The 13,569-nt window shown below is 45.8% G+C and overlaps 1 protein-coding gene across 1 annotated transcript in view; it reads right to left on the bottom strand.

Annotated features, from left to right (window-relative positions):
• Positions 1-342: 342 nt before the first annotated feature.
• The window catches only part of cUnh22orf23 (chromosome Un C22orf23 homolog), a 14,981-nt gene continuing 1,754 nt past the window's right edge, over positions 343-13,569 (bottom strand). The window contains exons 2-8 of the mRNA XM_083764829.1: positions 7,256-7,337; positions 6,717-6,779; positions 4,957-5,136; positions 3,107-3,232; positions 2,544-2,644; positions 820-984; positions 343-405 (exon numbers count right to left, since the gene is read on the bottom strand). Coding sequence (XP_083620955.1) covers positions 865-984; positions 2,544-2,644; positions 3,107-3,232; positions 4,957-5,136; positions 6,717-6,779; positions 7,256-7,337 — 672 coding nt within the window. The 3' untranslated portion in view covers positions 343-405; positions 820-864. The remainder of the gene's footprint in view (positions 406-819; positions 985-2,543; positions 2,645-3,106; positions 3,233-4,956; positions 5,137-6,716; positions 6,780-7,255; positions 7,338-13,569) is intronic.

Here is a 13,569-nt window from a genome sequence, read left to right as displayed (position 1 = left end):
GTACAGTAGCTCAGTGACTGATCACAGTCACTGTAGTGATCAAAGTACAGCGACTGTGATCACTGCATTGACCGTGATCACAGTCACTTAGTCACAACGGGTCCATTTAACTTTGATTTTATCATATACATTTGGGGTCCCATAGATAGAAATGCCATTAAATGGGGGTCCGTAGCCTAATTCAGGTCAAACTGGGGGTCCTTGAAATCGGTGAAAATCACTGCAAAGATCTTCTCTTCTGGGGGGTCTCTGGCATATATTTTCTAATGGGGGTCCGCGGGCTAATGACTGTCAATTTGGGGGTCCTTGACGTGAAAAACTTGGGGACCATTGTTCTGTTCACTTCTCCATCTCTCATCATGTTCTGTTCACTTCTCTCCATCTCTCATCATGTTCTGTTCACTTCTCTCCATCTCTCATCATGTTCTGTTCACTTCTCCATCTCTCATCATGTTATGTTCACTTCTCCATCTCTCATCATGTTCTGTTCACTTCTCTCCATCTCTCATCATGTTCTGTTCACTTCTCCATCTCTCATCATGTTATGTTCACTTCTCCATTTCTCATCATGTTCTGTTCACTTCTCTCCATCTCTCATCATGTTCTGTTCACTTCTCCATCTCTCATCATGTTCTGTTCACTTCTCCATCTCTCATCATGTTATGTTCACTTCTCCATCTCTCATCATGTTCTGTTCACTTCTCTCCATCTCTCATCATGTTCTGTTCACTTCTCCATCTCTCATCATGTTATGTTCACTTCTCCATCTCTCATCATGTTCTGTTCACTTCTCTCCATCTCTCATCATGTTCTGTTCACTTCTCCATCTCTCATCATGTTCTGTTCACTTCTCTCCATCTCTCATCATGTTATGTTCACTTCTCTCCATCTCTCATCATGTTCTCTCTCGTCAGACGTGGTGATCACAGCCTCCATCATGTCCACGGTGCGAGCCTTGTCGATTAACTCCAGCTCTCTGACTTTCTGAATGACAAAACAGAAGTGTGTGTGTTTGAGAGAGAGAGAGAAACAGAAACATACTCACACATCAATCAGCCACAGAGTGGAGGATGGCTTGTGAATGTCACACGATGCTTGACCTATAGTGGTGGTAGTTTGAGGATAATTGTGTGGCCTCGTTTTTAACTTTAACCGTACACCGTTTGATGCTCCCTCTGCCTCCCTCGTGTAAATAGTTACTGTGGTACGAAGAAGAGCCTGGTCCACTTCAATAGCGTACAATAGAGTGTCGCAGTCCTGCCCCCTACCGGGGCCCAGTCCCGCCCCCCACCAGGGCCCAGTCCCGCCCCCTGCCAGGGCCCAGTCCCGCCCCCCTACCAGGCCCCAGTCCCGCCCTCTACCAGGGCCCAGTCCCGCCCCCTACCAGGGCCCAGTCCCGCCCCCTACCAGGGCCCAGTCCCGCCCAATACCAGGGCCCAGTCCCTCCCCCTACCAGGGCCCAGTCCCGCCCCCCTACCAGGGCCCAGTCCCGCCCCCCTACCAGGGCCCAGCTCCGCCCCCTACCAGGGCCCAGTCCCGCCCCCTACCAGGGCCCAGTCCCGCCCCCTACCAGGACCCAGTCCCGCCCCCTACCAGGGCCCAGTCCCACCCCCTACCAGGGCCCAGTCTAGCCCCCTACCAGGGCCCAGTCCCGCCCCTACCAGGGCCCAGTCCCGCCCCCTACCAGGGCCCAGTCCCGCCCCCTACCAGGGCCCATTCCCACCCCCTACCAGGGCCCAGGAAATTATTCCCCGTTCATTTTCCTCATAGACTTTTCAAAAAGTATTTATTTAAAGACCTTTTAAGCCTCGTACAAAGCCAACTCGAGTTGTGACAAATTATGACAACAAACGCAATTTTTCGGGCCGAACAAATAATTAGAAAGAAGAAGAAAACGGAAGGTTACAAGTTACTTTTTTTCTTTGTAATTATTTGTTTGGTCCAAAACATTGTGTTTGTTGTCATGATTTGTCACAACTCGAGTTGGCTTCGTACGACGCTTAAAAGGTCTTTAAATAAATACTTTTTGAAATGTCTGAGGAAAATGCATTGGAATTCATTTTCTGGGCCTGGTGTCGTCATGAAAGGGGGCAGGACTGGGCCTGGTGTTGTCATGAAAGGGGGCGGGGCCTCTCGTCATCATGAAAGGGGCAGGACTGCAATGCTCTATAGATCAAAAAGAAGAATTTACTAAGTTCTTTGTTGGGGGAGGAGCACTAAAGAGTGACTTTGCAAACGAGTCACAGTTTTAAATCTCTGTTGATGAGGTTTATATTACCTATGATATCTGACTGATGATGAGGTTAATTACCTGTGATATCTGGACTGATGATGAGGTTAATTACCTGTGATATCTGACTGATGATGAGGTTAATTACCTGTGATATCTGACTGATGATGAGGTTAATTACCTGTGATATCTGACTGATGATGAGGTTAATTACCTGTGATATCTGACTGATGATGAGGTTAATTACCTGTGATATCTGACTGATGATGAGGTTAATTACCTGTGATATCTGACTGATGATGAGGTTAATTACCTGTGATATCTCGGTGTCGATGAGGCTGACCCATCTCTTCTCCTGACCCAGCGCTGTCATGTCTGCCAGGAATGCTCTCCTCTCCTCTATTTCATCCAGAACTGCACGAGAAAGACGAGAAACGAGAGAATATGACGCTCACGCAGCGTGGGCTCAGTGGAACTACACTGCAGTAAAGCAGCGTGAGCTCAGTGGAACTACACTGCAGTAAGGCAGTGTGAGCTCAGTGGAACTACACTGCAGTAAAGCAGCGTGAGATCAGTGGAACTACACTGCAGTAAAGCCGCGTGAGCTCAGTGAAACTACACTGCAGTAAAGCGTGAGCTGAGTGAAACTACACTGCAGTAAAGCAGCGTGAGCTCAGTGAAACTACACTGCAGTAAAGCGTGAGCTCAGTGAAACTACACTGCAGTATAAAGCAGTGTGAGCTCAGTGGAACTACACTGCAGTATAAAGCAGTGTGAGCTCAGTGAAACTACACTGCAGTATAAAGCAGTGTGAGCTCAGTGGAACTACACTGCAGTAAATTGATTAGCAGCATAAAAGGTTCCTTCCAGCCTCACCTTCCTGGAAGCGGTCCCTCTCCAAGGACTCAGGAACGTTCCGCCGAGGTCGACGGGGTCTGGGTTCCTCTTCCCGTCCCGTGGCGAGGATGTTCTGTAACCTCCTCTTCTCTTTCTCCAAGTCTCCTGTGAGAGAGAACCAGACTATCTCTATACAGTACCCTGTAGTCTATAGACTATAGTCTATAGTCTATAGACTATAGTCTATAGACTATAGACTATAGTCTCCTGTGAGAGAGAACCAGACTATCTATATACAGTACCCTATAGTCTATAGACTATCGTCTATAGTCTATCATCTATCGTCTATAGAACCTCTATCGTCTATAGACTATCGTCTATCGACTATCGTCTATAGAACCTCTATCGTCTATCGAATAGTCCATAGTCTATGACTATAGTTTATAGACTATATCGTCTATCGACTACCTGTGAGAGAGAACCAGTCTATCTCTATACCCTGTAACCCTATAGTCTATAGATTGTTGCAGCCCCGCCCCCGAGAGAGACCCGGAACAGAATTCCCTGTTAACTTTCCTCATAGACTTTTCAGAAAGTATTTATTTAAAGACATTTACGCCGCGGACAAAGAAAGCCAACTCTTGTCGTGACAAATCATGACAACAAACAATGTTTTGGGCCGAACAAAGTTAGAAAGATTAGAAAGAAGGGACGATGTGGGTGCTGGCGGCGTGTTTCCTCCTCCGCGTCATCAGTGCCCATACCCGAGGCGGGGTTGGCGAAAGGGACTTTCTGTGTGGAGTTTGCATGTTCTCCCCGTGTCCCCTAGGGTAGGTACCCTCACAAAAAACATGCAGTAATCCTGGTCACTAAACTTCCTCCCCCTGGCCAGCCAAGGCGCCTGAGGGAGGGGAAAGGAACTGGTTGGAATAACGTGTTCCCTCCACGCACTACGTCCAACCAGGGAAACTCCCCCCTGTCAGGTGTAAAGGAGCAACTTGGACACTCAGGCATGAAGGAAGCATGAGTTCAAGTCCGTTGCTCTCCCCTTGTCCCCCATATATGGGGACTAGGTTGGCGGAGGGTGTGTAGAGCCCAGGATCACATTAGATAATTGACACAGGGGTGAAAAATGGGTTACAAAATCGTGGGATAAAATTATTTTTTAAAGAAAGAAGAAGAAAACGGCAGGACACTTTTTTTTTTTGTTTTTCTTCTTTGTAATTTGTTTGGTCAAAAATACGACTCGAGTTGGCTTCGTACGACGCTTAAAAGGTCTTTAAATAAATACTTTTTGAAATGTCTATGAGGAAAATGCATTGGGATTAATTTCCTGGGCCTGGTCGTCATGAAAGGGGGCGGGACTGGGCCTGGCGTCGTCATGAAAGGGGGCGGGACTGCGATGCTCTATAGGCTATAGGGCTTAGAGATATAGGGCTGTATTTTGCGTGTCTTAAGTACCAGGTCTTATTCCCTAACTTGAGTAAACTAAAGACCTGGAGGCGTGGTCAATGCTCGCTGGCCACTCAGAATAGCCAAATGGCATTGATCACGCCTCCAGGTCTTTAGTTTACTCAAGTTAGAGAATAAGACCTGGTACTTAAGACACGCAAAATACAGCCCATAGTCTCCTTTGAGAGAGATAAACCAGGCCTTTGGGCCTATGCTAGATGTTAAGTTTAGTAACATATTAAACCAGGCCTTTGGGCCTATGCTAGATGTTAAGTTTAGTAACATGTTAAACCAGGCCTTTGGGCCTATGCTAGATGTTAAGTTTAGTAACATGTTAAACCAGTCCTTTGGGCCTAAGCTAGATGTTAAGTTTAGTAACATCTTAAACCAGGCCTTTGGGCCTATGCTAGATGTTGTGAAGTTTAGGAGGAACTTACGCGTTGGACCGGGGCGGAACCTTTCTCTGGTGTAGCTGTCCCCGGAACGACAGCTTTCAGCGCTGCGCCTCTGGGGCGGAGCCGATGGAGCAGGACGTCTGATTGGCTGAGGTTTCGGCTGAGGAGGAGGAGCCGCCGCAGACGACGTGGGGTTACAGGTCAGAGGTAGAGCTTTACCGTCTGTTCAGAATACAGGTAGAGGTCAGAGGTCAATACAGGTAGAGGTCAGAGGTCAATACAGGTAGAGGTCAGAGGTCAATACAGGTAGAGGTCAGAGGTAGAGCTTTACCGTCTGTTCAGAATACAGGGAAACAACATGTAATGCATGCATTTTTTTAGATATGTTTTTTGCTTTTTCTGCCTTCATTGATTGAAGGTGAAAGTATATCGAGGAAATGGGGAGAGAGATGGGGGGGGAAGACACGCAAACGTCGTCGGGATAGGGAGTCGAACCCGCGGCACGCCGTCAGCCTGGCTCAGCAGCCTCTAGAGGCCCAGACGGTTGAGCTAACCGTCAGCCTGGCTCAGCAGCCTCTACAGGCCCAGACGGCTTAGCTAACCGTCAGCCTGGCTCAGCAGCCTCTAGGGGCCCAGACGGTTGAGCTAACCGTCAGCCTGGCTCAGCAGCCTCTAGGGGCCCAGACGGTTGAGCTAACCGTCAGCCTGGCTCAGCAGCCTCTAGGGGCCCAGACGGCTTAGCTAACCGTCAGCCTGGCTCAGCAGCCTCTAGGGGCCCAGACGGTTGAGCTAACCGTCAGCCTGGCTCAGCAGCCTCTAGAGGCCCAGACGGCTTAGCTAACCGTCAGCCTGGCTCAGCAGCCTCTAGGGGCCCAGACGGTTGAGCTAACCGTCAGCCTGGCTCAGCAGCCTCTAGGGGCCCAGACGGTTGAGCTAACCGTCAGCCTGGCTCAGCAGCCTCTAGGGGCCCAGACGGTTGAGCTAGAACACGGATCTGTGTTTATAGGATGAATCTATAGATCTGTGTTTATAGGATGAATCTATAGATCTGTGTTTATAGGATGAATCTATAGATCTGTGTTTATAGGATGAATATATAGTTCTATCTATAGATAGTGTTGTGGATTCATTGTGCAGCACTAGTCCATAGGAAGGGACAGGTTCAAGTTAGACTCACTTCGGGTTCAAGTTAGACTCAATTCAGGTTCAAGTTAGACTCACTTTAGGTTCAAGTTAGACTCACTTCAGGTTCAAGTTAGACTCACTTTAGGTTCAAGTTAGACTCACTTCAGGTTCAAGTTAGACTCACTTCAGGTTCAAGTTAGACTCACTTCAGGTTCAAGTTAGACTCAGTCTTCAGGTTCAAGTTAGACTCACTTCAGGTTCAAGTTAGACTCAGTCTTCAGGTTCAAGTTAGACTCACTTCAGGTTCAAGTTAGACTCAGTCTTCATGTTCAAGTTAGACTCACTTCAGGTTCAAGTTAGACTCAGTCTTCAGGCTGAGGTTAACCCATTTTGACCTGACGACGATTATACAAATGTCTTCTAAATCCTTTTCTTTAAAACCTCATGTTTCTATGTCAGTCGTTAGAATATAGATTCAAAGATTTGTGCCGCATTTTCACGATTAAAAAAAAAATAGCAGACCTACAGTGCCGTGCTACGAGCTTGTAGATCTGCTATTTTTCAATAGCTAAAGTTCATAATAATGGTTAAAACACCAACAGGGCAGGGTTCATAATAATGGTTAAAACACCACCAGGGCAGGGTTCCCACCCAGGATGGGTTAAAGTTAGACTCACTGTTCAGACACTGGCTGATCTGTCGTTGCTGGAAGTTGGTGAGTCTGGACTGTTGCATCATCACTGTGCACAGAGAGAGTGAGTTATTAAAGGACCACACACAAACAAACACACACACACACACACACACACACACACACACACACACAAACAACAACAACAAATGTTTTAAAATAAATCTGCCTAACGATGATGTCACTGTGGACAGGTTTCTGAACTGCCCACAGACTGAGGAGAAAATGGTGGTATTTTATCATGAGCATATTAGGACCAATTATATGAAGATAGGTTGAAAAGTGGTGAAGTGGTCCTTTAAAGCATTTTTATATATACAATACACATTGGCAAACATCTACTCCAGGGTTTCTCTGTGTGTGTGTGTGTGTGTGTGTGTGTGTGTGTGTGTGTGTGTGTGTGTGTGTGTGTGTGTGTGTGTGCTCGCTCGTGTCTAACGCACGCACACACACACACACACACACACTATGCACACACACACACACACACACACACACACATTCAGCTGTGTATGTGTGTCTCACATTGAATCATGTCCTGTGTATTTTTGCTGTAGAACGCTCTGGCTCTGGGATCGTTGCCTCTGCCTGGCCGAGAAGACTCCATCTGGAACCACCCAAACATTACAGTAGCCTACAGTTTAATTACATTAACATTACATCTTAATACAGTTTAATTACATTAACATTACATCTTAATACAGTTTAATTACATTAACATTACATCTTAATACAGTATAATTACGATTTACAGTAAGCCCATTTTGAACAACACATGGTGATGGTAAAACATCACATAGGCTACCGAATATAGTCATCGAGGATCATAAGCAAGCTAAGAACCTAACGGACCCAACTTAGATTTTACAATAATAAATTGGGGGTCCCAGAGATAGAAATGCCATTAAAAGGGGGTCCGTAGACTAATGCATGTCAAACTGGGGGTCCTTTAAATGAAACGGGTTGAGAATCACTGCTGGAGCCGTAAAGATCTTCTCTTATGGGGGTCCCTGGCATGTCTCTTCTAATGGGGATCCCTGGCATTATCTCTTCAAATGGGGGTCCCTGGCATGTCTCTTCTAATGGGGGTCCCTGGCATGTCTCTTCTAATGGGGGTCCCTGGCATGTCTCTTCTAATGGGGGTCCCTGGCATTATCTCTTCAAATGGGGGTCCCTGGCATGTCTCTTCTAATGGGGGTCCCTGGCATGTCTCTTCTAATGGGGGTCCCTGGCATGTCTCTTCTAATGGGGGTCCCTGGCATGTCTCTTCTAATGGGGGTCCCTGGCATTATCTCTTCTAATGGGGGTCCCTGGCATTATCTCTTCAAATGGGGGTCCCTGGCATATCTCTTCTAATGGGGGTCCCTGGCATGTCTCTTCTAATGGGGGTCCCTGGCATGTCTCTTCAAATGGGGGTCCCTGGCATATCTCTTCTAATGGGGGTCCCTGGCATGTCTCTTCAAATGGGGGTCCCTGGCATGTCTCTTCAAATGGGGGTCCCTGGCATGTCTCTTCAAATGGGGGTCCCTGGCATGTCTCTTCAAATGGGGGTCCCTGGCATGGAAAAGTTTGGGAACCACTGTTCTACACTATAGAGAACTGTACTATGTCTACATAATATTAAATTGCACATGTTGAATGTTTGCATAATGCCTGTAAAGGCCAGGGCAAAGACACGCATTACATCACAGAAATATTTACGCAAGCACAATCTGAAGACGATCCCACCATGCACTGAACTGTGTGTGTGTGTAAATGGTAAATGGTGCATTTATATAGCGCCTTTATCCAAGGCGCTTTACAGAGATTGTGCATTACATTCACCCATTCACACACACATTCATACACCGATGGCAGCGGAAACCATGCAAGGCACCAACTAGCACATCGGGAGCAATTAGGGGTTCAGTGTCTTGCTCAAGGACACTTTGACACTAACTCTGGGGGAGCCCGGGTTCGAACTGGCAACCTTACGGTTACCATCCAGGCACTCTACCCCTGAGCCACCGCCGCCCCTATCGTGTGTGTGTGTGTGTGTGTGTGTGTGTGTGTGTGTGTGTGTGTGTGTGTGTGTGTGTGTGTGTGTGTGTGTGTGTGTGTGTGTGTGTGTGTGTGTGTGTGTGTGTGTGTGTGTGTGTGTGTGTGTGTGTGTGTGTGTGTGTGTGTGTGTGTGTGTGTGTGTGTGTGTGCGCAACATACTTACATTTGGTTGACAACAGTAAGACCTTTCGATATGTTCTTCTCATCCTCACAAATGTCCGTCTGTCTGTAGGTTGCTATAGCAACCACAATAACAACTCTGTCTGTAGGTTGCTGTAGCAACCACAATAACATAAGCGCACGCAACTTCAACATTGACCACTAGATGGGGACGATGAGCAATGGCTTTGTTCAAGTGGCTGTGTTGTGTCAGAACTATGAAAAGCTTCACATTCATTCAAATATTTATTGATATATTATTGATTTATTGATATATTATCATTAATTATTGAATGTATATGTATAGTGTAGGCTAAGTATGTGTTGGAGTCATATTCCTCCATAATTGTGGCTGTTAGAAAATGATAGATTCATATTAATATTAACCATAACCATAGTCATTACTCATTGGCCATGAGTGATTAGACGCATTGTGAGCTTGTAGATCTGCTATTTTCAAAATATATTTTATATATTTGAAAACTTGAAGTGGGACATACATACTGTATACTGTAGCATAATGAGTACTTTTACTATACGTTAAGTATACTTTGATACCAATACTTTGTACTTTCAATCAACTAACTTTTGAATACCAGACTTGTATACTTGTATACTTGTATCACAGTATTGTAACACAGTATATCTACATTGCAGTATTAATACTGTTACTGTTACCATTCTGGGCTGGGCTTTTGGTGTTTTAAGCATTATTTATGTTATGCTTTAGCTGTTGAAAAATAACAGATCTGCAAGCTTGTATGTCTGCTATTTTTGAAAAATCGTGAAAATGTGGCCCAAATGTTTGTATATATTCTTTCAGAGTCAACGTTTTTAACTAAAATCTTTGCTTCTGGGGGGTCCCCCTTCTGGGGGGTCCCTGGAACAACATATTTTCAGATGGGGTCGGTGGCCAAATACTAATATTTTTGTGGTCCTTGACATGAAATATTGACATAGAAACATGTTTTAGAAGACATTTGTAGAATCGAAAAACTTAGATCAAAATGGGTTAAGCGAAACATGCAAGTACTTAATTTTTTCACCACTGGATCTCATTATGTACTACAGAGGTGGTCTAGACCAAATAAAGGTCTAGGTTCAAAGTCTAGACCAGGGGTGGTGCAACTTTGACCATGGAGAGGGCCACTATAGTTCCACACTCACTCCAGAGAGCCACTATAGTTCCACACTCACTCCAGAGAGCCATTATAGTTCCACACTCACTCCAGAGGGCCACTATAGTTCCACACTCACTCCAGAGGGTCACTATAGTTCCACACTATAGTTACACCTATCCTTACACCTGGGAAAAACTGAATCCATCCTCTTCGGATCAAATAGTAAACTCAGCAAGGCAGATTGCTTCTTGGTTAGAGTGGGTGACAATATTATCACACGAAAAGATCAAATTACCTACCTAGGTTCCATCCTGGAGGCCAATCTTTCCGGTGATAAAATGGCCACCAACGTAATCAAAAAAGTCAATCAAAGAACAAGATTCCTTTACAGGATCTCCTCACTGGTCAGCAAAAACACCTTGAAGACCTTAACAGGAGCCCTCGTACAAGGTTTCTTTGACTATGCATCCACCTCTTGGTACCACAGCACCTCAAAGGCCCTTAAAACAAGGCTCCAGACCTCCCAAAACAAACTGGTCAGGCTCCTACTTGGCCTCACCCCCCGAACCCACCTCACCCCTGCCCACTTTGACAGGCTGGGATGGCTTAGGGTCGACGACAGAGTACAGCATCTTGCAATGGGTCTGGTCCACAAGATTCGATACACCACCAAGATACCCATGTACCTGTCTAAATACTTCCTTAATGTAAACGAAGTCCACACCCACAACACCAGAGGGAGTGCAACAAACCATGTACAACCCAGATTCGGCACAAAGAAGGGACTAAATTATTTTCGCTCCTATGCCACCAAAATGTGGAACGCCCTACCAACAGTCATTAAGACATGTGAATCCCTTGACTCCTTCAAAACCGCTCTCAAAGGGCACCTACGGATGGCTGCAATTCGAAACTGGCCTCTGTAAAATCTGAATCCCCCCCACCCCCCCATTTTCCCTCACTGTATATTGTATCTTTTCCCTTTTTTGCTTCCCATATGATGAATTCCTGTTCTGTACTTTAGCTACATAGAAATGTCTATTTGTATGTCTCTAAATGTTTGTATGTCTTTAAATGTTTTGATGAATTGAACAATGTGGACCCTGTTGTAAACAAGTGTAATGCTTAATTGGGTCGTCCACTCACAGTTGACAGTCTTTGTATTGAGTTTGTGCTTAAAATGTACTGTAAATTCTACAAACTGTTAATAAATATTTCAATCAATCAATCAATCAAACACTCACTCCAGAGGGCCACTATAGTTCCACACTCACTCCAGAGGGCCACTATAGTTCCACACTCACTCCAGAGGGCCACTATAGTTCCACACTCACTCCAGAGAGCCACTATAGTTCCACACTCACTCCAGAGGGCCACTATAGTTCCACACTCACTCCAGAGAGCCACTATAGTTCCACACTCACTCCAGAGAGCCACTATAGTTCCACACTCACTCCAGAGAGCCACTATAGTTCCACACTCACTCCAGAGGGTCAGTATAGTTCCACACTCACTCCAGAGGGCCACTATAGTTCCACACTCACTCCAGAGGGCCACTATAGTTCCACACTCACTCCAGAGGGTCACTATAGTTCCACACTCACTCCAGAGAGCCACTATAGTTCCACACTCACTCCAGAGGGCCACTATAGTTCCACACTCACTCCAGAGAGCCACTATAGTTCCACACTCACTCCAGAGAGCCACTATAGTTCCACACTCACTCCAGAGAGCCACTATAGTTCCACACTCACTCCAGAGGGTCAGTATAGTTCCACACTCACTCCAGAGGGTCACTATAGTTCCACACTCACTCCAGAGGGCCACTATAGTTCCACACTCACTCCAGAGGGTCACTATAGTTCCACACTCACTCCAGAGGGCCACTATAGTTCCACACTCACTCCAGAGGGCCACTATAGTTCCACACTCACTCCAGAGAGCCACTATAGTTCCACACTCACTCCAGAGAGCCACTATAGTTCCACACTCACTCCAGAGGGCCGCTATAGTTCCACACTCACTCCAGAGGGTCACTATAGTTCCACACTCACTCCAGAGGGCCACTATAGTTCCACACTCACTCCAGAGGGCCACTATAGTTCCACACTCACTCCAGAGGGTCACTATAGTTCCACACTCACTCCAGAGGGCCACTATAGTTCCACACTCACTCCAGAGGGCCACTATAGTTTCACACTCACTCCAGAGAGCCACATTGCATAATAGGCCTACTGTCGTAGCAAAAATAGCTGATGTACAAAAAAAATTGAGCTATTTTTTAATTGGAATCTCTCAATTTGCATTTCAAATGCATTTATTTATAGTTATGTTAACCTTATGAACTGTTGACATAACTACATTAGACACAAATAGACAATAACGTTTTAAATGAATTTAGTTATGTTAGTTGTCTCCACCAGGCCGAAGGCATGGCGGGAGAGTATGTTTTGCACTCCGTCCGTCCGTCCGTCCGTGTGTGTGTGTGTCCGTCCGTCCGTCTGTCCGTGTGTCCGTGAGTAGCTAATCTCGGCCACCGTTAACCCGGTCGATGCCAAACGATGAACCTCTGCCCAAAACCTTCCAGAACGGCCTGTTATAGCGCCACCAGGAGGCCGCTTTGTGCAAAACAAGTTTTTGCACAGTACACCTACAGATTTTGTCCAAACATCACGCAAATTGGTACACAGTCTCTCTAGAGCCATTCAACGAAACCGGTCTTTCAGATTTCTCAGACTCCATCCTGATTGGTTAAGATTGGCTTCCAAAGTTCACAGGAGTGCTCAGTTTCAAACAAAATGCTGCAAATCATGAACACATCACGTGATTTCCGAGAAATTGTGCACCCACATTCCCACTAGGCCGAGGACGAAATGCCACATGAACAATTTCAACTCAGCCTCAAGGTGGCGCTATAACTGGGCGAAAAGTGTTTTTACCTCTAACTGCACGGATCTGTGGATAACTTTGTATGCCAACTCCCTAGTTTACTTTTGTTGCCCTTTTATCCAACCACCAGATGAAGGCAGGCTGCAATGTCCTACATTCCTATCCTGGTGGAGACCTGTGCCCAGAACGGGCACTTTTTCTAGTTAGTTATGTTTATTGACTTTACTTTATGAACGAAATATAAATACATTGGGCATAAAAGACAATAACATTTTAATACTAGTAATTAGCTGAAATCTATATAATATATATCAGATATTAAAACCCATTTTGGGCGGGAACCCCTTTTGGTGTTAGCATTATGTTATGCTTTAGCTATTGAAAAATAGCAGATCTCCAAGCTCGTAGCGCGCCACCAGCATGTAGGTCGTAGGTATTTTTGAAACGAAGAAGAAGAACGACTGACATAGAAACATAGCTTTTTCAGAAAACTGTCAGGATGTAGAAAACATTTGTAGAATCTGATCTCAGGTCAGAATGGGTTAACATGCGGGCCGCATTACGTGAAGGTGGGGGCCGCATGTGGCCCATGCATGTACATTGCACAGGGGTGGGCAACTGGCCTTCACT

The sequence above is a fragment of the Protomyctophum parallelum genome (genome assembly GCF_964188405.1).
Source record: "Protomyctophum parallelum genome assembly, chromosome: 5".
NCBI lineage: Eukaryota > Metazoa > Chordata > Actinopteri > Myctophiformes > Myctophidae > Protomyctophum > Protomyctophum parallelum.
The sequence above is the reverse complement of the archived record's forward strand: the minus strand, read 5'-3'. Positions and strand labels throughout refer to the sequence as shown.